Below are 27,001 nucleotides of genomic sequence, written 5' to 3'. Positions count from 1 at the left end.
TGTAGGTACATCGGTATATTCTTGTCTGCACGTTCCGCTATTTTTAAAATTTTACAATAAAATTGTATACCTAATAATAGTTTGTCGAGAATAAAGTAACTCTTTTACTACAAAATAGAATAATACGTCTGGAAAATAGTTAAAAGGATTACAAAAATAACCATACCCGTGTAAGCAATCAAGGTAAGTAACATTTACAAATGTAATTAAAGCAACATTAAGTTAACTTCAAATAACATAAAATTATAGTCGTTTGAAATAACACAATGTCGCTCAGTTCATGTATACAAATTTAATGTTCACCAAACAAGGCACTTATTCTTATATATTTTACGTCAGAAGTGATAAAACACCTCGTGAGGATAAAATATTGCGAAAGGATTAGGAGCTTATTCCTCGGAGTAACGGCAAACACAAGTGCTTATCAAGTAAGATAATAGACACTCAGCATAAAGGAAAAACATTTCTGGCAGTTAATTTATATTGTTTTGATCTCAACAAGCATCAAAATACTAGCAACCTTTAGATAAATAATATCAGTGCAATTTATGTTTATATCGTATTTAAACCTTCACGGCTTAAAAACTAAAGAATGTATTCGTATTCGTTATAATACCAATGGGCCACAAAATCAACCTGAGTTGGCACAGCACAAACACAAAGATAGCGCACCTACGACATTACGACCTACCGAAATGAATTCGCCCGAGGTAACTGACAGTGAAGAGGACGACAAAGCTGGTACATGGCAACATCCCCGGCGCAAAAAGCGAAAATCTAAATCAGCTGTGATTACTGGAGTTGGCAAAGAAAACAACACTCTGCAAGCCGCAGAGCGATTCAAATACATACAAGCCTGGAACTTCCAGCCAGACACTTCACCAGAGCAAGTTGTCACCTTTTTAAATAAGATACACGAATCGAAGGAATATACCGTCGAAAAAAGGGACATAAAAACAAACCGGCACGCATCTTTCATAATTGGCTTCCCCGAAAGCGCATACGACCGGTTGAAATCGCCGACTTCGTGGCCACACGGCATACGCGTCTCCGACTGGTTTCGCGTCCGTCCCCGCGCCGAGCGGGGCCCCACCACCGAGCTGCCCGCCATCGCCACAGTGCTTCAGTGACTGCGCGCCTGCGCGCGCGTCCACTTCACACACACGGGATGAGAATGCGTCGAATGCGCCGATTATTGTATGCCACCAAAACATACAATCACTTAATAACAAATCGGAAAAGTTGGAAGTATTACTTAGTGCCGACCTTAAATGCGATGTATTAGCCATTACCGAACATTGGCTCTCGGACGTAAACTTAAAGTGCATTAATGTAGACAAATATATTCTGGTGTCGTCCTTTTGTCGTAAGCAATCACTTCACGGTGGGTCTTGTATATATGTCAAAAATAATATCAAAGCAGTAAACATACCCGAAATTGTTGACTTATCTAAGGCTGCGGTCGTACTGCAGACGCCGCACGCAGCCGACAACGTCACGTCGCACGCAGCGTCTGAATGGTGGTGGCGGGGGGACGCCGCACGCAGCGAGCGAAAACGACCACTCCCGAGCATTCTCGAACACACCATTCAGACGCTGCGTGCGACGTGACGTTGTCGGCTGCGTGCGGCGTCTGCAGTACGACCGCAGCCTAAAGAACTAGTTTGTGAACTATCTGCTGTTTGTTTGGTAGATTCCAATCTCATTGTGATTTGTCTATATCGGACTAATTTAATTCCTACGAAAGATTTTCTGACCCACTTAGAATGTGTGCTCGAGAAAGTAGCGGAATTTAATAAAAACTTTATCATTATAGGTGATATGAACATAAATTGTATCGGAGAAAAAACTGTAGACTGTAGAAATCTAGAGGACATATTGGTAGCCCATGATTGTAGGAATGAAGTTACGTTCCCCACGCGAGTTAGTTCTCACTCGTCCACGGCACTCGACCACGCATATACTAATGTGGAGGCAGGTCTGATAACAGCATCTCCTGTAGTGACTAATATCAGTGATCACTACGCAGTGCGTTTAAACGTGACAAATGAATTTAGGAAACCTGTTGCACCGTCTCGTTTAGTCAGAAATTACTCTGAAATAAATCGCGTCAATTTCATATCTGCGTTGGAAAGTATTAACTGGGCGAGTTTTGTGTCAAATAATGGTCATACAGCTGAAGTCTTGTCAGCTCAGTTGAACAATACTTTATCTAATAGAATAAATACTTGTTTCCCATTAAAAAAAAAGAATTTCAGCTCGAAAAATACCGACTCATGGATCACACAAGACATATTAAACATTAAATCTTTACTATTTGATTGCCTTAACTTGGAACGTAAGTTTCCATCTAATAATTCGTTAATAAATTACATACAAAAATTGAATATCGAATATAAGCACGCAATACATGAACGTAAAACGCAATTTTACTCATCCCAGATGGCCATGACACAAAACTCGTGCAGAACTATGTGGCATATAGTAAATAAAGAAAGGGGGAAAAATGTACGGCTGCCTGTAGACTTCACAGAACTTGTGGTGGATTCAAATGGCGTAAAATATAGTACAAAAAAAGAAGCGGTAGATGCTATGAATGCTAGGTTCGTGGGTGCCGCGATGGCGTGCGGAGCCCCCCGCGCTGACCTTGACCGAGTCCGCGATCAGCTGAACACAACGAGCGCCCCTGCAGACCGCTCCATAAGACTGATGCCTTTCACTTGTGATGAAGTCTACACCATAATAACGTTCCGAATACCCCATAAAACAAGTAAAGACATTTATGGCGTATCCATGGATCTGTTGAATGCTGTCGCCGGTACTTTATCTCCGGTACTCACGCACTTGTATAATTTATGCCTAAGAGATGGATCATACCCAAAATCCCTAAAAATAAGTAAGGTCTCCCCCCTTTTCAAAGGGAAAGGAAAAAGAGAATGTGAGGATGCGTACCGGCCAGTGTCTATCATTCCGTGCGTTGCTAAGGTGCTGGAAAATGGGTTGTGTCAGCGACTGACAGCATTCTTAAATGAGACAAATACATTGTCTGACCGCCAATATGCGTACAGGTCCGGCCGCTGCACTACCGACCTAGCGCGTGAAGCCATACATAAGGTCATGGATGCCCTGGAGAGGAAACAGCAAGTTGCGATGCTATGCTGTGACCTCTCCAAAGCATTCGATGTGGCCGACCACGACATCATTGCCGCCAAGTTGCTACATTACGGCATACGCGGCAAAGCTCATTCCCTCCTCACTGATGCGTTGCGTGGCCGGTCCCAAGTTGTGGTGGCGGATGGGGGATTAGCTAAGTCCGATCCGCTAACTACATCTGAAGGAGTTGCCCAGGGATCGTCGATTTCTAATATTTTGTTTTCCCTGCTACTGAATGACCTGCCCGAAGCAATGACAACAGCCGACATTCTAATGTATGCAGATGATGTTGCAGGTGTTATAACGGCGCCAAATTTGGATGACCTGGAGACCTGTCTCAACGACGCCGCGAACCAGTTATCTCGGTGGTTTAGTCTGAACGGCCTAGCGCTCAATTTAACCAAGACTCATTTTATCCATTTTCAAGTCGGTGGCCGCACACCGAGATCACTAATAGTTAGGGAGGCGAGGTAGCTAAATGGCGTAATTCAACGGCGCCGTCGAGACCTATCAAAATCGAAAGATAAAATCATTTCGAAAAGAAAAGCTCGTATGGCAAAAACCATTTTAGCGGTGGGTTTGGCATGTACGGTTTTTCAAAAATGTTAAAAAAAACAGTTACTTGGGCATTCTCGAGCGCGTCAGATATTCATACTACGTATGCCCCGAGTGCCTCTGATAACAACGGTATACTAATCTGCCGGTTTGCGTGGTGGGGGTAGGCATATAAAGTAGTCAAAAATGCAAAAAAAATAAATTTACTCGAGCGCGTCAGATTTTCGGAAGGGGTGTTAAGTAGGCCCCAAGGAAGCTTCCTTTAAAAAAACTGACGATTTCGGCGTGACGATAAGTTACGGTGAATTTTTGAAAATGCAAAAAAATAAAGTTTTTTTGAAATACTCGAGCGCGTCAGATTTTCATAGGGGAGGTTTATCTCGGTATCCTGAAAGCATATTTTTTTAATCTGACAAAAATGTTGGTGGGTTCTCTTAATCTGACCGAAAAAGGTTTTTTGGTTTCTTTTTTTCCTTTCTTTCTCCTTGATAAAATGGGGAATTTAAGAATGACAATAAAGCGATAGATACAACCAACGTAAATGTAGATGAAATGTAGTACACACATTCAGCACATTCGAGAAATATACCGTCGGGTCTTTTCTCTCTCTTCAATCGGCGTCATACTGAGGGCACATAGGTCTACGTTAGGGGACCATAAACATATACATATATATATATATTAGAGTGTACCGAAAATTAATTCCCTTCTACCGCTTCTTTCCCCACCATCAATGTTGCGAAATAAAGGAAAAATACTGGTAGGACGGCATATTTCCGCGAAGCGCTCAGTCTGTATTACATGTTTATGGCGAATTCCTCTTTTTTGCTTGAATTCTTCACTTCGTTTTGCTTACGGTACGTCCAAAAAACAATTTGAGGATCAACAGGCTATTGAATAATATACATACATGAAACTGTACATGTTAATAATACTTGTGTATACAGATACGCGTAACTTTTTCCGAGTCCACGAAAATTGTCGAGAAGCTTTAGAAAAAAAAATTTTTTGAGATATAATAAAAGTCACATAATTTAATCATCGTTATTTCATATCAATTTTTTTAACACCCTCAGTTTTCGAGATATACTCAAAAAACCGGGAGTTTGAGTTTTTATGATGCTTCAAGTCAAAAAGTTTTAACTTTGGACAAAAATGTAAGGAGACCTTTTTTGTGTAAAATAAAATTACCTTTTTTGTTTATTTAAACTTTTTTTTGTAAAATGTATCGTTCGCGACTTATATGCCGCAACGCGTTCTTAGGAAGACGAAATGGCTCCTCCACACTTCCGGTCATGCGGAAACCGGCAGATTTTGTATTTTTAGTAAGTTTTAGATTATATTCTTCAAAATAAAAAAAATAAAAATCGCACTCGAGAATGCCGGATTAACGTTTTTTTTTTACAAGTTCGCGACCCTATAACTCGGCGGCGTCAAGGACTTATCGTCAGATTAGTTAAATTTAGTCTTTAAACACTAAAATCAACCCCCAATATCTTAATCTGACGCGCTCGAGTATTTCAGACTATCCATTTTTTTTTACTAATCTGATCGTCTATCCTAGGCGCGCGTCACTTCATATAGAGCTAAATACTTTACAAGGTTGTTCTATTAGGTCTAAGGTATCTCTCATATCTTAAACTGCCACGCTCGAGTATTGCAGAAAATTCCCCTATTCGCCTCCCTAACCAAAAGGTTCAAGCTGGCGGCGTATGTTTGGAGCAGGTAGAATCTACCACATTCTTGGGGTTCGAAGTAGACCGGAAGCTGTCCTGGGCTCCCCATATAGATAAGCTATGTGGGAAGCTAGGCGGAGCATGCTTCGCACTGCGCCGCCTCGCTCGAGTCGTGCCGAGGCATGTAGTACGGACGTGCTACTTTGCAACCATCCACTCGCTTCTGCAGTACGGCACAGAGCTGTGGGGGCGCGCCGCGGACTGGCAACGAGCATTCCGACTCCAAAAAAGAGCCGTGCGCGCGGTGATGCAGCTGTCTCAAGACACCTCCGTAAGGACCTACTTCAAGGAGCTTGGTATACTAACCGTGCCGTCAGTAATAATATTACAGATTGCCACCTATGCTTATAAAAATATGTGCCATTTTAAAAAACGCGCTGATTCAGCCCGCGATCTTCGTCACCCGAACATGCTGTTGCCGGTAAAGCGACGACTCGCGAGATCGGGGAAGCTAACTCGCGTGATGTGCCCGACTGTATATAACAAGTTGCTAGTGTCAATCACCTCGGCTCCGTCTCTAGCTTGTTTTAAAAATAAATTAAAAAGTTGGCTTCTCGAACACACATTTTACAGTATTGACGAATATTTAAAACTTAAATTATGAGTTTATACCTAGAGTATAATTAATTATATTAATGATTATCGCCTATATTATTAATTAATTTTATTCAATATTGTTTGTAAATAAGTGACATGTAATATTAATATTATACAATAAATGATTATGATTATGATTATGATTACAAATAAATTCTTACAAAATTCGCGCAAAATGGTGCCAAACTCAGTTAGGTTCCAGACATTACTTAAATAAACAATTACTCCCGCCTGATACGCAGACTTTTATTTACATTAAAGTGAACACTTTTCATAAACTGGTACCTGAATTTATGGCCGGGTAAAAAACAATCTACAAAAGTTTTTATTTGCTGACTATATTATACACTGTATATATATACACAGTATTAAGAACGTGTAGTCTATCTGAAGGTATAATGTGTGTAACAATACACGAGTTTATAACTGTAATTACTAGATAAGATAGCCGACCCGCCATTTTTGCTCTTTGTATTCGTATTGTCTACAACAAACTCATTCGTATCATAACTGTTTTTTGCATCAGCAGTTTCCTTTATTCTGATTTTGTTTAATATTCTGATTTGTTTCCAGATACTTGATTACGTTTAAATTTCTGTGGTGTCTAATCAAAATCTTATGGAGTCTTCTTCGGCATACCGTCCTATCAGAAAAACTTATACTTTAAGAGCTTACAAAATTGGAAGAGCCAATGGAAAGCGAAAATCAACCGTTAAACCTTGGGAAAGAGGAATTGAGAGTGGGTGAAGTTGACCAAAATGTACTAAATAAAAATAATCAGTTTGAAAAGAAGAAGAAAGAAGTGGCACTCAAAGTGTATCCCCAACGATGGTACATACTAGCTTTGTACGTGATGTACATGATATGTAATTCTTCACAATGGCTTCAGTACTCTATTATACCAAACGCCGTGACAAAATTTTATGGAGTCACTAACTGGCACGTCAATTTGACATCGCTTGTGATGATGGGATGTTATTTGCCATTAGCATTGCCCGCTGCAAGTTTTATGGACCGGATTGTAAGTCGCTATTGTTTGATTTTATAAGTAACGATGATAAATCTAGCGCTTTCTATAAGTTGTGTCGCTTGCACGCCATATTAGGCGAATTATTAATCTACCCTACCTTATCTTAATACCAAAATCGAAAAATCTGATAGTTGGATTTACCCAACTTTGAAGTTAAGCGATTCAACGGAACATTTTTAACAATGCCAACAATCTCTTCTAGAGCCTCAGGTGGACAGCTATTCTTGGCTCATCAGGAACTGCGCTTGGTTCCTGTATCAAGGTGTTCTCCGCTACTCCTGGTGGTTTCTATGTAACTCTGACCGGCCAGACTGTGGTAGCCGTCGCCCAAGTCTTAATGCTGAGCGTACCGCAGAAATTATCAAGCATTTGGTTTGGGGAACGTGAGGTAAGTTAATAAACAATACCTGCTACGGTAAAAAAAGTTTATAAAATTCACCATTTTTTTTTTCAAATAAATAAGTTGCTATCACCCTTCATTTACGAGTGTTATGCTCTGATTGAAGCGAAACGAGAAAATAAAAAAGCACGACATAAAAAAATCTAAACATTTTTTGTACCTAGGAGATTATAAGTAGTTATAATAATAAATAAATAATTTCTTTATTCAGACAAATACAGTCCACATTTGTTAGTCTGTTACTTATAAACTAGGTTAATTGTACTTACATATGTAAATATACTACATTTATACATTTTTAACCCTTTACCACATACGAAGCCATTTATGGCGGATATAATATTCAACTTATATGAAAAAATATATTTGATGATAAATATGATGATGATTAATAAAAACTATCCTCATCCTTTCTCGGGCCTCAATCTATATCCATACCAAATGTAATTAAAATCTGTTGAGTGGTTTAAGCGTGAAGAGGTAACAGACAGACTGAGTTAATTTCACATGTATAAAATAAAGAAAGGATTGCGGTATTATTATTAATAAGTACCTCGGGGTTATCCCCGAAACAGTACGTGTACGTATTACCAAAAAAAACCGGGCAAGTGCGAGTCGGACTCGCGCACGAAGGGTTCCGTACCATAATGCAAAAAAAAAAACAAAAAAAAAGCAAAAAAAAAATAACGGTCACCCATCCAAGTACTGACCACTCCCGACGTTGCTTAACTTTGGTCAAAAATCACGTTTGTTGTATGGGAGCCCCATTTAAATCTTTATTTTATTCTGTTTTTAGTATTTGTTGTTATAGCGGCAACAGAAATACATCATCTGTGAAAATTTCAACTGTCTAGCTATCACGGTTCGTAAGATACAGCCTGGTGACAGACGGACGGACGGACGAACGGACGGACAGCGAAGTCTTAGTAATAGGGTCCCGTTTTACCCTTTGGGTACGGAACCCTAAAAATGAAAAGTATGAAACATGTATGTAAATAAATATAGGTACAAGTACTTGGCCATGTTGTTTCCTTTAACGGTTATAACGAGGAGGTGCCACGTGTAATGTATTTGTAATGGTTACCCTTGTCATGTTTTGGTGGAGTGAATTCATTTCCTACAAAAATAGGTTAGCTTTTATCTGCCACGGAAGATATTTTTTGCAAATGAAAAATTGGTTCATGTTTTTGCAAGCGCTCTCACGTGACATGGATCAATCTCAATCACGGAAACGCATCGTGAATTTTGTCTACCACAATGGAACTCATTCTGTAGCTCTAGTCGCTTATGCTCTTTGTATTATCAGCAAAAATGCATATTTCGGTTTACGGTTCATACGGTTGATATAAATTATAAAAAATAAATCATTCTTTTTCAATTATTTATTGAAATTAATCTGTGTTTGTGAATTGGTTCATTTGATTAGATGCGATTTAAATAACACGATTTTGCTTGTACATTTAATTTTTTATTGTTTTTAACAATATGGTACCTACCTATTGATATTGTTTAACTTTAATCAATATTCTCCAGACAGATTGATTAGATAACTATGGGTATTCAAAACTACAATAGAGACACATATGACATAATTTTAAACTATATTTATCAAGGTTACATATCAGAATACCGAAAACTGATTTACCTAATGTTGAATCACCTATGCTTGATTCACCTATTTTTAAATTACCTATCGATCATTTTACCTAAACATTGACTAACCTAAGTTTATAATACCTAAGCTCAAATAACCTAATGGACGAAACACCTAATGCACGATATACCTAATGCACGTTTTACCTACTGCACGTTTCGCCTAAAGCTATTATACCTAATGCACGAATCACCTATAGCTGATATACCTAATGGACGATACACCTAAAGCTGATATACCTAATGAACGATGTACCTAAACTTGATTTACCTAATGGACGAAATACCTAAAACTGTTAAACCTATCGCACGAAATACCTAAAGTTGATATACTTCCTGAACGAATTACCTAATGTCGATATGCCTAATGCACGGAATACCTAAAGTCTGTATACCTAGTACAAAATTCATATCATTTTGCCGTATGATCAAGTGGCAACTCCACCCAATAAATCGTATGATTTCCCAACCTTACAGTAGAAACTGTTTGTTTGGATAACAACTTAAAAATACACTTTTTGAAACGCTACTTTTTAAGTAGAATGATTTTGTAAATCTAATACAAAATTAGTTATCTTATCTTATCTTATCAAAAACTTAATTTTTGTAAGTTAACATCAACAATAAAAGTCGGTTTTGGCACTGTTTGGTCGCAGTTAACCTAACACGCTCCTCCTCGCTTTGCTCATCGTCGCACCTATTTCGACTCTGGCAAATGACTATACCTTATATTATAATAAAAAATAGTAAGCCAATTGAATGATTTGGCTAAACAATAAAGGTATATTTTTGATTTTAGGTACATATTTCATTCATTAAGTACATCGACTTCAGGTATTTCGTGCATTAGGTGTATCGAATTTAGGTATTTCGTTCATTAGGTATGTTAACTTTAGGTAATTCGATCATTAGGTATACCGACTTTAGGTAATTCGTGCAGTAGGTATATTAACTTTAGGCAATTCGATCATTAGGTATGCCGAGTTTAGGTATTTCGTGCATTAGGTATATCAACATTAGGTGTTTCGTGTATTAGGTATATTAGCTTTAGGTATTTCGAGTATTAGGTGTTTCAACTTTAGGTAAATCGAGCATAGGTATTCTGAGCTTAGGTAGACCAATTGTAGGTGAAACGTGCAATAGGTAATTCGTTCATTAGGTGTTATGAGCTTAGGTTAATTGATCATTAGGTATTTAAAAAAATAGGTGAAACGAGCATAGGTGATTCAACAGTAGGTAAATCGATTTTCGGTATTCTGATATGTAACCTTTATCAAAGTACCTACTCTTTAGGGTAGGTTTCATAGGTACTTACATAAAGCTACAATTATAATTTTGCATAGAAGCTTGTTGCATATTAAAGTATATAGTACTTACTTTGAACTGAATGCACAAAAGTTCCTTCAATTCCCGTAGGAACATAATTTGTTTTAAAGTTTTAACACGTGCCTCTATTTAAAGTATAGTACCTACTTTGTACTGAATATACAAAAGTTCCTTTAATTCCCGCAGGAACATAATTTGTTTTAAAGTTTTAACACGTGCCTCTATTTAAAGTATAGTACCTACTTTGTACTGAATATACAAAAGTTCCTTTAATTCCCGCAGGAACATAATTTGTTTTAAAGTTTTAACACGTGCCTCTATTTAAAGTATAGTACCTACTTTGTACTGAATATACAAAAGTTCCTTTAATTCCCGCAGGAACATAATTTGTTTTAAAGTTTTAACACGTGCCTCTATTTAAAGTATAGTACCTACTTTGTACTGAATATACAAAAGTTCCTTTAATTCCCGCAGGAACATAATTTGTTTTAAAGTTTTAACACGTGCCTCTATTTAAAGTATAGTACCTACTTTGTACTGAATATACCAAAGTTCCTTTAATTCCCGCAGGAACATAATTTGTTTTTCTCAAAAACGGACGGCAAAGTCGACTTTGCCGTCAAAAAAATAGGTCGCGAAGCGCGTAGTTTATGGTCAGTCAAAAATTAAAAAGTTAAAAGCATTGCAGTCTCGATTTTGGGACTGCAATGTTGCATACAAATTCCATTATTTGTCGAGTTCCAAATTTTTTAAAAGTTGAAATGACCATATCAAATGAAGGCACAGGCCCATTAAACAGCCAAACAGATGATTAGTACCGCGACTATTTAGATGTCTCAAATAGGTTGGCGTATTTTTGGCAGAAAAATACACTTCTATTTTTTTATTAAAAAAAATAAAAAGGCGGCAAGGGCGTTTTTCTGTCAAAATATATATGTAAGAACGTTGCTTTTGTAAAATATTTCTATGATATTTATATTTCTTGCACCATTTTTGAGAAAAGCACTATATATGACTCGGCTGGAAGGCTACTTGCTGGCTTCGGATTCAATTAAACGGACTCCCAAGGTCGTCCGTTTAAAACGAATTCTCAGCCTGCAAGTAGCTACTTCCGAGCCTCGACAATAATGTACTATTAAAGTTTTAACACGTGCCTCTATTTAAAGTATAGTACCTACTTTGTACTGAATGTACAAAAGTTCCTTTAATTCCCGCAGGAACATAATTTGTTTTAAAGTTTTAACACGTGCCTCTATTTAAAGTATAGTACCTACTTTGTGCTGAATATACAAAAGTTCCTTTAATTCCCGCAGGAACATAATTTGTTTTAAAGTTTTAACACGTGCCTCTATTTAAAGTATAGTACCTACTTTGTACTGAATGTACAAAAGTTCCTTTAATTCCCGTAGGAACATAATTTGTTTTAAAGTTTTAACACGTGCGCCTCTACTATTCCAATTTTTCGGCGAAGTCACTTAGTTTCAAAGTCTTTTCGAAACCAATTTCGATTTCTATACATTCCAAAGCTTACACATCATCGTCAGTGAATAGCCAGCCGGCGATTGGCTTCAGTGGAATAAGCCTTTGGTCGTGCCTCCGCAAACATGCACAGTGCAGAGAGCCTACCGCGAAAACCAATATTCGCAAATTGCGGGGATCTTTCTCTTTTACTCCAATGAAGGCGAATTAGAGTGATAGAGAAACATGCCCGCAATTTGCGAACTTCGATTTTCGGGGTAGCCCAGGATACCTATTAGACAGATTCTGTGGCTCTAGTCGCTCTCCCAAGAATTATTATTACGAGATAACTCTAAAATAACATTTTTTAAGACTCCACCCTTATTTCAAAATACGTTTTATTTTAATGTCAACAAAATGAATAGGTACCTATGTACATGTTTAAAAATATGCGTGAACGATATTTACCTAGTACTAATTTAAAGTTCGCAACAAAAATATATCGTGAAGTTAATCGAGATATAATAAACCAAAATATATATCATTGTGGTGTAGGTATAGACAATTACACGACCGCTTAATTAACATGAGTCGTTGCTAGTATTAATTACCTTTGAAATATAAGATGAACAAACACCGATAAGATATTTGATCAAGTCAAGACTAATTACATTCATCTACCACAGTTTAAGAGCGTTGCTAGCGTAACATAATTGTATTATTATCGGTTACGGCAAAGGAGAGGCGTAATTTAAACACTCTTGATCTTGATTTGAGATTGATTTTATGTCGCTTATCGCTCGTTCCTACCTACATATTAAGCGATTATTGTAGGTATTCCATTACCTAATGTTAAACCGATGTCGCTTTAGTCACAGAATATATTTAATTAATAGGATTTTATTTCAGTTTATATTTGAAAATGTGTGAGGATTTTGCGCGTTTGCCGTCGTCAAGTAGATAATTTCATAACTTTAGGCTTGTAACGTAAAATAATTTATGTAAAGCTTGACGAAGGAACAGAGAGAAGAAAATTTCCGGCACACCTTGAAAATAAACGATAAAAACGCTCTTTGAGAGTGCGAAGTTGCAGGATTAAAATGTCCACGCTAAAGAAGTAAGAATGTCTACTCCCCATTGCAAACGTAGATAGGCATGTAGCTTAACTGAAGGAACATTCTGGAACGCATTGGTGTTACAAAGTGAGCCGTAAATTGAACTGTTCCCTTGCATCTTTGATTAAGGTCGATAATCGAGTCGGTAAAGTAACGGACGTAATTCTGTCGATATTGTGTATATCGATATCGAAATAATTTTAACAGTACTTATGGTTATAATTTACCGCCATAATGCGGTAACAAGCACTGTACGTGCGTACCTATTTGGAAAATTTAAAGGGCCATATGTACTGTAAAACGCTGTACAATACACGTGCGATAAAAATAATTCGCAACTAGTGTCGATTTAAAACAGTCCCTTCGGTCGTATTTTAATTTATCGCCACTCGTTGCTAATTTCCTACTTTTCGCACCTAGGTGTGTACGGGTAAACCCCGAATACAGATTATTAATGTTGTTTAAATTTTCGGACTTTACCCAAGAGGCTTGGGTAATACTAGTTATACCCGGGTAAACTTAAGTTTAATCAACCTTCTAACATTGCCCGTAACATATACATATACATAATATATGTAATTATGTTTGTGTGATAGATTATTATATACAACTTAGAAAATAAATCAAATTATTTTAAACCATGCACTGTTTCGCAAGTAAATTTTAAAAGTCCGATCTAAATATTATTTATCACACAGAAACTATCGATAACGACTCGCCCTCAACCAGCACTTAAGACGTCTCGAGTCGATCAGCTCAGCTGTCCCGGAGCGATAATTGTGCAGCTAATGGCGGTGAAAATTACTTTCCCAATTGATTACAGGAACTAACTTTACTGGTGCATAATTCCCGATACGAACTGAATTGCTGCAGCAGAAACATATTTTGTAGTTCAACTGTTGCATATTGTGTTACATTTGATATTTAATAGAACTATTAAGCAAAAGTTATACCGGGTGTGGCCTGTAACATGAGAAAATAATTAAAACATAGATTGTACTCCTCAAACGGTGACACTTTTGTTCAACAACTTTTAAAAATTATGAAGTATAAATACTCTCTATTTTTCATACAAAATAAATATTATCTTCAATGGACGCCATCGCCACGACATATCATTGTGATTGACGTTGCTTGTCACCTTCGAGCAACACCGGCTTCCGACACGTCGGAAGGGAGGGGCCCAAGCGATATCTCACCGTACAAATCTTTCTGCCATTTTTCGCGGGGGGAAGGTGCACACAGTCGCACTTCTCACACACTTACATACAAAATCCAATCAGAGGCCCTACCGCGAACCACGTTCGACGTGTTGCCTCTCTATGGCACTTGTAAATTCATACGTAAGTGTGACAGGGAGGCAACACGTCAAATGTGGTTCGCGGTAGGCCCTCTGTAATGACGACACAAATACATAGAAAATGACACACGTCAAAGACAAATCTTGCAAACCTCGTTCTCTTTTTGTGTACGGACGAGTGACTAGTGTCACAACACGCACACTAACACATTTTCGTTGAAGTATGTCATTGTATTCTGAGAGATGACAAGTCGGATTTGTTGCTCGACCGATCCGCAATTTGTACTGAGCGAGCAAAATCGATAAATCCAACAAATACTTGAGACTAAAATATAATAATTGTATTTGAATGTAATTTAACGTATGATATGTAAAAAAAAAATTACATGTGGAATGTAACACTTTCTTTTTGTAAATTTGATGTCCCCGACCTCTTTTTATAGCAAAAAACCGAGCAAACAGGCATTTTTGTGCAGCAGTGTTCACGCGCGCGTCTGGACTCGGTCTAGTGAAAAATCCAAGTGCAACTAGTTTTATTACCCGCGGTAGATTAGATTGACGCGCTAATCTTGTACCTCGGCAGAGGGGAAATAGTGCGAATGCCGCCTCCCTTCCGTGTTGCTCGAAGCTTGTCACGCCTTAAACAACAAAATTCGCAATACATTGCATCTTAAAATAAACTTTAAAGTGTATTAAAAATCAAACCACAAGTTATTTTTAAAAGTCGCTGAACAAATGTTGGTCAGTATGAGGAGTACAGCCTACAGTTTAATTTTTTGCTCATATTACAGGTCACGCCCGGTATACATCTACCTATTGCGGAGTTTTAGATTTACTGTCAATACTCGTATACCTTATATTGTTGTACTCTTTTTGAGGCTTAAATCGAAATTCTAACTAGGTAGATAATCCTCAAACGTGAGATTAATTTGTTCATTACAATCATAAATAACTTGAACTGCGATATTTATTTGTGTTCCACATTTATGTTAGAAAAATATTTTCTTATGAAAACTCTTTTACGGCTTTTCTTACGGCAATCGCAATTTGATAGGTGATATAAATTGCATTAAGGATGACTCACGCTAGACCGGGCCGTGGCCGGGCCGGAGCTTCCGGAGCGTCGTTTTCTATGGAAAGCATCACGTGATCACCGGGGCTCGGGCGTGGCACGGTGCGGGCCCGGCCCGGTCACGTCCCGGAGCCTCCTGACAACCTATTTTTCTCTTCGGGTGGTATTCTACTTGTTTAAGATCTTTGTCCAATATGCATTGCGTCTGACTCTCTCATTAAGCAAAATGTGAGACGCAAATACACATTGGACCAAGATTGGACAGATGGAATACCACCCCTGTGTCGGAATATATTTGCCAAAATAAGAAGGTTGCAAAACGTCATAAATTTGTTTGTTAAATATGATGGTATAGCTAATTCGTTACTTGGTCGGTTTATATTAGGTACAGCCGTCTTTGATATAATATACGTCAAGATTATATAGGTTGGATAATGTCTTGATTTATTTTGTGAAATATGGAAGTGTTGCTGAAATGTAATTTAGTCGGATTATATTAAATGAGACATCTATTGATGTTACTGCTTGTAAAAATGATTCAATAATGAGCATGTAGGTTTATAATGAATATTAAGATACTATATAGTTTTTTCTCACATTACCACTTATTATATGGAGTGTAGAAGTAACTTATTACTTAGATACTTTTTTATATCGTACGAAGTTCATAGAAATATATATATGACAATACCGTATTTATAGCTGGTCAAACCAAATTTGTCAGTAAATAAGAACAAAAAAACTATACTCATCCTTTTCTTTTGGGTTTTAGTACTAGTGTAAGACCAAGATAGCATGATTCTCTCTATCTATGTTTGAAATGAGACAGTCCTTTGACAAACTATAATAACCATTTTTATTCATTCATTTAGAGTTCAACTGATCTTCTCTGCCTGCACAGAGTACAAATTTACATCATAACTATGCCTTAAAAGCCCACTCCACACTCGTGCGCGAATCTTGGCTTCGCGCTGCGATTCGCACACAAGTGTGGAGCGGGCTAAACAGTTTTAATGTCAACTTTTCACCATGATATTGATGCATACTTACCTCATACTTACTTTACTCTTTGCATCCAGGTGACTTGTTTACAAATGGCTTACCGCAAAACGCGATAATCAAAATTTCGTTATCTGCCTCTGTCGATAAGAGCAGCAGATATCGAGTGATTGCCTCTATCGATATGAAGAGAAGCAGATATCGAGTGATAGAGAGGCAGAAACCGAAATGTTGGTTTTCGTGTTTCGCAGTAGGTCCTGGGGTTAGTGAGAGTAACGCCCCATACGCAGAATGTTCCGTAATATTCCTTATTTCCTGCCTAAAATTACCCAAAGGCACTAACTACTGAAATAATACAATACAACTCTTCGTATATTTTATTGTTCTTATATAAATGACAATGACTAAGGGTGGTATTCCACCGTCCTATCCAATTTATTTGTCCAATGTCATTGCGTCTCACTCTCTGATGTGAGACTTAATAGAAAGTCAGACCAAGAATAATAGTCTGCAGCATATTTGATAGCCCACGCAGTGAGGCACTGGTCCCACAGCGAGCTAGTAAGCTATGAGCTATCGGCTATAAACACGAACAAATGATAAGCACTCCCGTGTAAATAAAAGAGACACGGCGATATTTATAGCTCACCGCTGGGCGAGTAACTATAAATATCGCCGTGTCTCTTTTATTTACACGGGAGTGCTTATCTTTTATTCGTGTTTATAGCCGATAGCTCATAGCTTACTAGCTCGCGGTGGGACCAGTGCCTTAAAGTTTTATTTTAAACGTCAAACTTCTTTGAAATTATGCCGTACAAATGACACTTGCACTGCGTGGGCTATCAAATCCGCTGCAGACTTTTTTTGGTCCGACTTTACACACTGGGCAAAGAAATTGGATAGATGGAATACCATCGTAAAAGACGTGGAACGCGTCAGGGGGACCGCTAACCATGCCAAATAATCATATAAGTGCCTCTCTTTCGCGCAAATAATCATAAGAGTGATAGAGAGGCAAATATATTAATTAATGAAGAGGTTCGCGGTTATAACCCTGACTGTATAAGAATCAAACCAGGGTATACTGCGTGTGCAACAATTTAAATTACAATTCTGCTAGGGACGGCCATTCCGTGAGCGTCAGGATGGCGGGTGGACCTCAGCGAATTTGAACGAAATATTTATAACCATATTGTACCTTCGGTGTACTTTAGTGTACTTTTAATAGAATCCAGTGTACTTCTCCCGGAAACGAGATATTTAACAAAAAAGGTCCACCCGCTATTCTGACGTCAGGATGGCGGGTGGACTTGTGAAATCGTGGATTATACCGCATTTTTACAAGCTTTTATTTAGTTTCACCTGACCGTTGTCTGTCTGTCTGTCTGTAATCAAATCTTGCAAGTTAAATTTGATCCACTTTCCGATTTCCGATTGTAAGTCGGGTGACTATGCAATATTATGGTGTCATCGAGCTGATCTGATGATGGAGACCGGAGGTGGCCATAGGAACTCTGTGATAAAACAACGAAACCTAATTGTGTTTGGGGTTTTTAGAATTGTCTGAAAAGTACAGTCGACGATAAAAGCTTGTACCAAAAATGAAATTTTTGCCAAAAACTTATTATTACATATCAAACAGCAAAGAATAAAAATTTATTGAATAGGTATTCATGATCTCCTTAGATGTGGCTGCTATAGTCTTGATTTGCCGAGTGATCATCGCTTTCCGGTTGCAACTTGGTGCCATCGAGGAATGTCCATGGTACCTACATACATGAAAAAAAAATCGTTCATAATACAATTAATTGTATCACAATACCTATTTTGATTCTATCGCGAGCATATATACACTCTTTGGTACTTTTTTTTATAAGCTAGGTGTACCTAGTGATTATACTCGCTGTGGCCAAGGCTTAGCCCGTGTGGAATTTGAGCAGTTTCTCTTCCTTCCTCTCTATAAGTAAAAGTAAAAATAATCAAAACATATACCATCAAAATTATTTACCATACTTCATGTCATAACAATAAAATTATAATACAGTCGCCATCAAATATATCGGAGCGGCCAAGGTGCTTACAAATATCTGAGCACGCCTTTATTGTCAAGGCGTTAGAGTGCGTGTTCAGATATTGTGAACACCTTGGCCGCTCCGATATATCTGATGGCGACTGTACCTAAGCACCGAAACCTTACACAGCGCTGTTTTTTGGAAATACTGTAGGTACATTACATACATACATACATAATAATTATTACTATTTGATTTATCTTCACAGGACCGTAGGTCTACGCTACGAAGTCTAGGAGTATATAAAAGGTTTCAACTCAATACGGACCCGTTCCCGAAATAAAGGGTATCGACAGACAGACGGCCGGACGGGCAGACGGACAGACGGACGGACGGACAGACGGACGGACGAACGGACGGACGGACGGACGGACAGACGGGCAGACGGGCAGACAGATGGACGGAAGTGATCCTTTAAGGGTTCCGTGTTTTCCTTTTGAGATACGGAACCCTAAAAAATAACTTTTGCTTATCATAGCGCTCTTTCTTTGGACATACGTATGTGTACAGTAATATTAAATTTATTTTACTCGTCTTCTTATTTCTCACGTATGCAAGTAGTACGTACCTACTTGAAAAAAAAAACGTGAATGACATCACTGTTAAGGTTACTAGGTATTACTTCTAGAACCAAAAAATATACTTACAGACAAACCTACGTACATACAATATACTTACAAATATTTTAAAAACAATCCTCCTACTTCAATATCATGGGTGCATGCCTGCATGGGTCCCATATGATATAGACATTTGATCCTTTACAAAAAACTTATCATCTAGCCTAGCCTATTGGTAGTATTTTCTCGAGCTTTACGCAGTTAATTCAGGAAGTTGTCATACCTACAAGACAAAAGCATTTCGAAAGCCACATAATCGTGGAACACCTCATCTATGTGTAGTTAATGCAAATGCTGTATTTGTCAAAGAAAATAAAATCTTTTCACACGACCAGGGTTTCACCCTTAAAACAGAGAAATAATTTGGGTTCGTATGTTTTGGCGCAAGATAGGGAAAGCTGGAAGATACTCCACCGACAAGAGAATAACTCTTAAGTTAATGATGATGATGATGATGTTTTGGATAGCTAAAGAAATCCTAAAATACAGACAGACAAACACCCTGGGGGAGAGAACAGTATCAATGCATACTAATATATAGGTATTACAAAGGCGAAAGCGGGTTCCTATGCAGATTCAAACGGCACTACACCATAATCATACCTATTTTTGCCAATACCTTGACGCACGGGGTAACACGATACATTACCTGCATTCAACGTGTTCTTGCATATTCAAATACATTTAGTATCTTTCTACAAATTTAATATCACTATTTTTTCTTTTGACATTCGAAAAACATGACAGCGTCAAATATTTAAAAGTCGTAAAATGTAAAAAGGCATAAGAAAAGAGTCCAAACATATTATTTAAGAGTCGGACCAAAGAAGGACTTTTTTTAATATTAGATCTAAGCATTAGAATCTTAGTACTTATAGGCTAAGCCTAAAGTGCCATTGCAATGCAAGCTAATGAATAAATATAAACTAGCAACCCATATTTAAAATCAATTATATTATTATCTTCTTCTGCACGACTTACAAAATATACCTAATTTCCAAATCGTTATCTTATACTTTTTGAGTAAAATAGCTGTGACATATGGACAGGCAGACAGACAGAGACAGACAGACAGGCAGACAGACGGACGGACATGACGAAACTGTAAGGGTTCCGTTTTTGCCATCTTGGCTTCTTTCTCACCAGAGGAAAGTAAGTAAGTAGATAGTTTAGTTTTTGTAAGCGACACAATTCTATCTTAGTGTAACGAGCTTAATAGTTTTTATTTACTTACTTATTTTATTGAGAGCGCACCACCGACATTCTTAGTGGTGGTCTGTATTCGCTGTGGCCGAAAACAGCTTGTAGATAATTATCTTATACCGATACTTTTTAAATTTTTGTTACTTTGTCGCAGCCATTGGAAATTTCTCCTCTTTTAAACTCGTTTTTCATGCATGGGTTCCTGAAATTGAACATATCTGAACTGAACACATGAACACTGAAGAACGTGGCATTGATGGGAGAAAATAATGTCAAAACCAGATAAGCTGAAAAATCTACATTTGTAGAATGTAACTAAATGCATTGGGTACCACTACAGTTTGCTGACGACTACCTAAATATTCCATAATATCAATATCCAGTGAGGAAAACGGGAACTATGTTTGTATGGAGAACCGGTCATTCCCTTTCCTCTTAATAGCTTAATATACTTCGGCACATGATTATACATATTTATTAATAGGTACATGCACTGTATTTCCATATCTTACCTTAAGCAGAGAGCCAGACGGTGAATGCTGGATATTGGTTTCTGAAATCTTGTTTTTGTTTTACCAAACGTTGTTTAATTCTGCCGTGTGGACGGCTTCGAAAGAATCTTGAGTCATATGTAAATAAAGCTCTTTACATCATGTTGTATGTACCTATTCTTATTTTTCCGAACGTGTCGACGTGGATGTACGCCCTAGAGTATGCAGTAGCCTCTTAATCAGTCATTAAGGCAGTTAGGGCCAATATTTTGATTATATTATTTCCTTCCATATCCGCTTGCTTCCGATCGAACCAATGTTTTCAATCTGATTGACATTTATTATGACATTTGTCATGAACAGTCAGCTCGGACGTCCCGGTCGGCTCGGATAGGGCTGGGTAGGACTCGAATCCTTTGAATCCTCTGCTTGAAGACTACTCAATTTTCTGACTCTTATAATTAAGTTTAAACTCGAGTTCTTTTCAACTAGATAGAGACCAAAGTCTCTTGTAGAGACTTGAGTACTTTTCAGACACTCTCGTTTTTTTACAAAAAAAAAATCGAAATGCATTGTCTTTATGTATAATTTGTAGATTAGATACGTACATAAATCATAAAATAACGCTTAATTTCGTTACTGTTATATAGGAATAACCCATAATTTTTTTCACGGAGTCTTTATTTGGAGGCTCGAGTCCTTTTGAGTTGCTCTTAAAAAGGACTACAAAGGACAGAAGTCGGGAGAAGTTTTTTAAGCGCAGAGTCTTGTAAAAACGAGCTGTGCCTCCATCAAATTCAGACTCGAAGGACTCGAGTTCCTACATGTAAACACTTGAGGCTCGGACATTGCTCGGACAACACTAGTGTTAATGTAATAAACGGGTGGCCCTGACGCCTCGGCCCCGGAACGGCCCGGTCACGGTGGCGCTCCTGACAGCTCCTGCGTCGGCTCGCTCCGGCCCGCCCCGGTCCGGGCACGGCCCGGTCTAGCGTGAGTCATCCTTAATCATTTGTGCGTCGTGCGTGCGTGCTCAATCGAACGTTACTTACTGAAAACATTACATAAAAATCGGGCAAGTGCGAGTCGGACTTGCCCACCAAGGGTTCCGTACTTTTTAGTATTTGTTGTTATAGCGGCAACAGAAATACATCATCTGTGAAAATTTCAACTGTCTAGTTATCACGGTTCGTGAGATACAGCCTGGTGACAGACGGACGGACAGCGGAGTCTTAGTAATAGGGTCCCGTTTTACCCTTTGGGTACGGAACCCTAAAAATGAAATACCTCCTCGTAGTTTTATGTGACAGTTGACATTTTCACAGATGATGTATTTCTGTTGCCGCTATAACAACAAATACTAAAATGTACGGAACTCTCGTTGAGCGAGTCTGACTCGCACTTGTCCGGTTTTTTAAAGTCAATGTCAACTTAACTAGGTACCTACTCGTTAAGTAGATTTTAAGACTGACCTTACAGACATGTACCAAAAATTTTGTGGTGTAAATTTTTTTCTCTCTCTCTCCCTCTCTCTTTCTCTCTCTCTCTCTCTCTCTCTCTCTCTCTCTCTCTCTCTCGAGTAAAAAATTACTCTCGATTCCTTTTTCAGGTGTCATCAGCCTGCAGTATTGGAGTCTTTGGTTTCCAATTCGGTCTAGTTGTGGGATTTTTCTTGCCTCCAATATTAGTCTCAGACCACGATGACCCAAACCAGATTGGAGATGATTTATTCAAAATGTTTGCTTATTTTGCAGCTACGTCTAGTTTAGTAGCATCTTTAGTTGTTTTCAGTAAGTGGTTCATTTGCATAGTATATTAATATTTATTCACAGTTACACACATAGATAGGTATCAGTTGTTATTTTTATATACCGGGTTTCATATGGGTGGGTATGATTTTACGTTCATATTAGTCATCATTACATAAAGGATTGAATTATTGAAAATATATGATTTTCTTAAACCGACTTCAAAATTCTATAAGTGGTATTTTTTAATATTATTATTGTTTGTTACCAGAGACCTCCGTAGATTATCAAGTGATTTAGTAATATATTTTTATTTGAAAGTACATATAAATATAATTATTATACTTGCAGATTGGTCCTATTTTTGTCAAAATTCATTTCTCCAGAATCGAGGGAACTCCTCAAATCTTATAGGCATATTATTATTGTTTAGTCCATTTTTTTGACGTCTTTTTTTCTATCAAAGATTATTTGGTTCAATAGCTCTATTTTTGAAAACTTTTTTGAAGAACCGTTTTCTGAATGTAGTGAAAATTAATTTAGGTACCTATATACCTACTGTAAATACCAATTCTATGTTTCAGCTTTTAAGGCCGAACCACCTTTACCACCAACTCTAAGCCAAGCGAGAGCAAGATTGGCAACCAAAAGTAACTTAAGCTTGTACATGAGAACCCTTAAAAGAATTTTTTCTCAACGTAGTTTGGTAGCACTTTTTATTACTACGGGCATCAATAATGGATGTTTTAATGGCCTCTCCACTTTGTTAAGTCAGATATTTGTGAATTATTTTCCGGTAAGTTCGTTACTAGCTTTTGCTCTTATAAAGTTTGATGGTAAATGTAAGTCTGAAAGTTGTGGAAAATATTACCTACTTTGAAAGTCTTACTTTAGCAATCTATTTAGGTGCCAACAATTTTTTTTTTTCACTAAAAATGTGTGTCCAAATCTGAACTTTTTCTCAAAACCATTGGTATCTGATAAAATTTTGTTTGCAATTACAAATGACTATAAAAATACGACGTTTATAATGACGATGACGCCTCATGACTTAGACGGACTCTAGCAGTCGCATTCTGAATCTGTGTGTCAAAAGTAATATTTTCTTCTTCTAAAACGTCACTTTTGATACTGACATATCATATCCATAACAAATTGAAGATAAATTCATGACCTGTTATTGCAATCAGAATACGCCTCTAGGCAACTACCTCCTAAGACTAATATTGTTTGTAACATTAGAATTATTTTATATAACACTTCATTATAATATATTACGTACTAAGTACCTACTTCTTTTTTTCTTTTTTCTTTCAGGGTCAAGAAGAAACCGCCGGTAACATAGGCGTGCGTGACTATGATAGTGTTCGGTATGACGGCATCTGTGACATATGGCTTCATTCTTGACAAAACGAAGAAATTCAAGTTTATGCTTATATTTATTTACTACATGTCTGCTGTTGCTATGGCAACGTTAACTGCACTTTTGGTTTACTGTAAGGTGGTGTGGGTTATGTTCGCTGGGGCAGCTTTTGTTGGGTAAGTGTGCGAAACTGGAACATTAATAAAAATTTAACTTTAAAATAAACGAGCGTGAAAACTCTCACTTAAATTTTAAATTTAGATAGAAGTTTTAAGTTATAAGGTTACTAAGATATAGGTAACAGCTCAGCAGCTTTAAATCTTATTATACAAGATATTATTAGACTTGATTGTGTAACTTAGATCTATAATTTAAACTGTAACTGGTTCCCCACGATACGCGTAGCCTAGTACGGAGACTCTGCCAATTTCTATTGTGTGTTCTTTTGAAAATAAACTTATTCTTATTCTTATATAGTCAGCTTACTTTTATACATACTTGCATTATAGACAGTTTTTTGTCTGCTATTATAAGTACCAACTTACGCAATATACTTGAGGATTTAATATTTAATTATTTATTAAGATTTTTATTTTTCAGAACATTTCTCTGTGGATTTACTGCCGTGAGCTTCGACGTTGTAACCGAACTGACTTACCCCGAGTCCGAACTTATCATTGGAACTATTATGAACATGATGTCTTTACTATTCACTTTTGCGACAACCTTAACGTTTGGGTATATTAATGAGACACTCGGTTACTTCTGGGGTAACGTCGGATTCGTAGTAACCCTAGTATTTGGAGCTACGTGCACGTTGCCAATAAAATTTGAACTTAAAAGGACGTTGGCACAGAGACCAAAATTAAACGAAGACAAGCGTGAATTTATTCACTGAAATGAAATATATAGATGGTCAAGCAAATCTTGTCAGTAGAAAAAGGCGCGAAATTCAAATTTTCTATGAGACGATATCCCTTCGCGCATACGGATTTCAAATTTGCCGCCTTTTTCTACTGACAAGATCTGGTTGACCAGCTATACCTACTAATTTTGTACCTAAAATAACCCGCCCACATCAATACATTTAAGGAATCACTGTCAAGTTAATAACAATGCTGTTATGGAAATAATATACTCGTACCCTTGGATCCAATATCACAAAGCGGGTGTGTATGTCCCTTTGGTATACGGATGCGTTATTATCCCCACATTATTTAGATAGGTAGCTACCTAGTTTTGTTTATCAAAATTTGTGTTTTGTTGGAACGAGTATATGATATAACCAAATTTTAACACATATATAATTAATAAAGATGTATAAAAAATTGGACTTAAATAAAGACATTTTGTTCTGTTATTTTACAACAATAATCAATGCACTACCTAATTTAAGTAAACGAATATTTCTTATCCATACTAAGATTCCAATTTGCCTCATTATAATGCTTTAGAATATAATAATTTAATGTATGTAAAATAAAAATAAAAAATTCACTTGTACCAAGTTACCTACTACAATAAAATACCCTACAAACACGTGTCATGTGCTATCAAATTACATCAATACATTTGAATTATTAACTTGGCATATTTATTTATAATAATACAAACAGGAAAATAACTCACCAGGAATATTCCCCGTAAAAGGCGTCTATTTCCATTTTCATGACACAAAAGGTAAAGTTGTAATAGGTAGCTAGTTATGATACATCGGTAGAAACTCTCCAATCTCCATACACAATGATTTATGTTACATGTATTAAAACCGTATACAATAGAAGTTTACCGTATTGCTTAAGGCACTGGTCCCACCGCGAGCTAGTAAGCTATGAGCTATCGGCTATAAACACGTACAAAAGATAAGCACTCCCGTGTAAATAAAAGAGACACGGCGACATTTATAGTTACTCGCCCAGCGGTGAGATTGGATGGATTACCTACCATATTAATATACCTATTATCAGGTATTATTTATTTATTTATTTATTTAAACTTTATTGCACATAAAATTATAAGTACAAAGGGCGGACTTAATGCCATAAGGGATTCTCTACCAGTCAACCACTGGGCCAAAAAGAGACGGTTGTTAGGTGCAAGGTGTATTATGAAGGATACAAATCCGTTCTTCGGATTGAAAGTCGCATAGCTGAACCATTCGGTCAGCACCGCTAAAATGAATAAGAGTTTTATTAATATTTTGCTTTATTTATAGAAATAGACCAAGAGAAGTCTGCAACAATTTGCACACGATTGATAGCACACGCAGTGCAAGTGTTATTTTATACGGCATAATTTCATAGGAGTTTTACGTTCAAAATAATACCTGCACTGCACTGCGTGTGTTATCAAAATCATTGCAGAGATATCTTGGTCTAACCCTATCAGACTACTTGATGATAAAAGTATAATTATAAAAAAGCGTTTGGTATACTTAAATATTCTGCGTAAAGCCTCTATATCGAAGCAAATCAAACTTTTTACAGGCACTAAAACACGTCTCGCTATCTCGCCTTTAAAAAAGCATTTAAAATGTATCAAGACGACATCGAGCCGGTTTTTTTTTCTAATGACGAACATTACGAGTTCGCATCGTAGTCGGAGCAGAATTTACAGTCCTTATTAAAAGGAGGAGTATATTTGTTTCTTTTTGATGTACCTACGCTGTACACTGGCATTCAAAAGTGCATGCAGATGTTTCAATATTAAGGCATTACGGTCGACATCTATCGTTGTACTTACTTTTGAACAACACTGTACATTCTCTAATTCCTCAAAGACGGTAGGACCCATTGTCATCACGCAAGAATCTGATAATGGGATCCGAGAGAAATAAGGAACTCTTCAAATAAATATATGTAGACAACTATACGTTTATTTAATAACTTCAATCGAATAGAAACTAAAACAATGTAATGGAGATAGCCACGTGATAATGTGACTTTTAGTAGCACTGCATTTATTAACCGACTGATGGTAAAAATAGAAATCGCGAGCATGTTTCCGAACGTAATAATAGGTGGATATACAAATGATGATAGAAAGAGATAAATTAAATGCTGGTTCTCACTATGTAGGCACACTGTATTAAGTTCCTGGCAACTCACCAT

The 27,001-nt window shown here is 37.3% G+C and overlaps 1 protein-coding gene across 2 annotated transcripts; it reads left to right on the top strand.

The window, feature by feature from the left end:
- LOC134678691 (uncharacterized MFS-type transporter C09D4.1-like) lies at nucleotides 1-26,020 on the top strand. Of its 2 annotated transcripts, XM_063537356.1 has the most exons (7): nucleotides 1-183; nucleotides 6,615-7,062; nucleotides 7,274-7,459; nucleotides 22,390-22,570; nucleotides 23,113-23,324; nucleotides 23,846-24,067; nucleotides 24,492-26,020. In XM_063537356.1, exons 2-6 carry the CDS (start codon nucleotides 6,733-6,735, stop codon nucleotides 23,933-23,935), a joined length of 999 nt encoding a protein of 332 aa, XP_063393426.1. In that variant the 5' UTR covers nucleotides 1-183; nucleotides 6,615-6,732; the 3' UTR covers nucleotides 23,936-24,067; nucleotides 24,492-26,020. The 2 variants fall into 2 exon arrangements, with proteins under 2 accessions (XP_063393426.1, XP_063393419.1); XM_063537349.1 differs by lacking the exon at nucleotides 1-183 and having other exon boundaries at nucleotides 6,545-7,062.
- The last annotated feature ends 981 nt before the right edge of the window (nucleotides 26,021-27,001 follow it).

The sequence above is a fragment of the Cydia fagiglandana genome, chromosome 2 (assembly GCF_963556715.1).
Source record: "Cydia fagiglandana chromosome 2, ilCydFagi1.1, whole genome shotgun sequence".
Lineage (NCBI taxonomy): Eukaryota > Metazoa > Arthropoda > Insecta > Lepidoptera > Tortricidae > Cydia > Cydia fagiglandana.
This window is presented reverse-complemented; position numbering and strand designations above follow the sequence as displayed.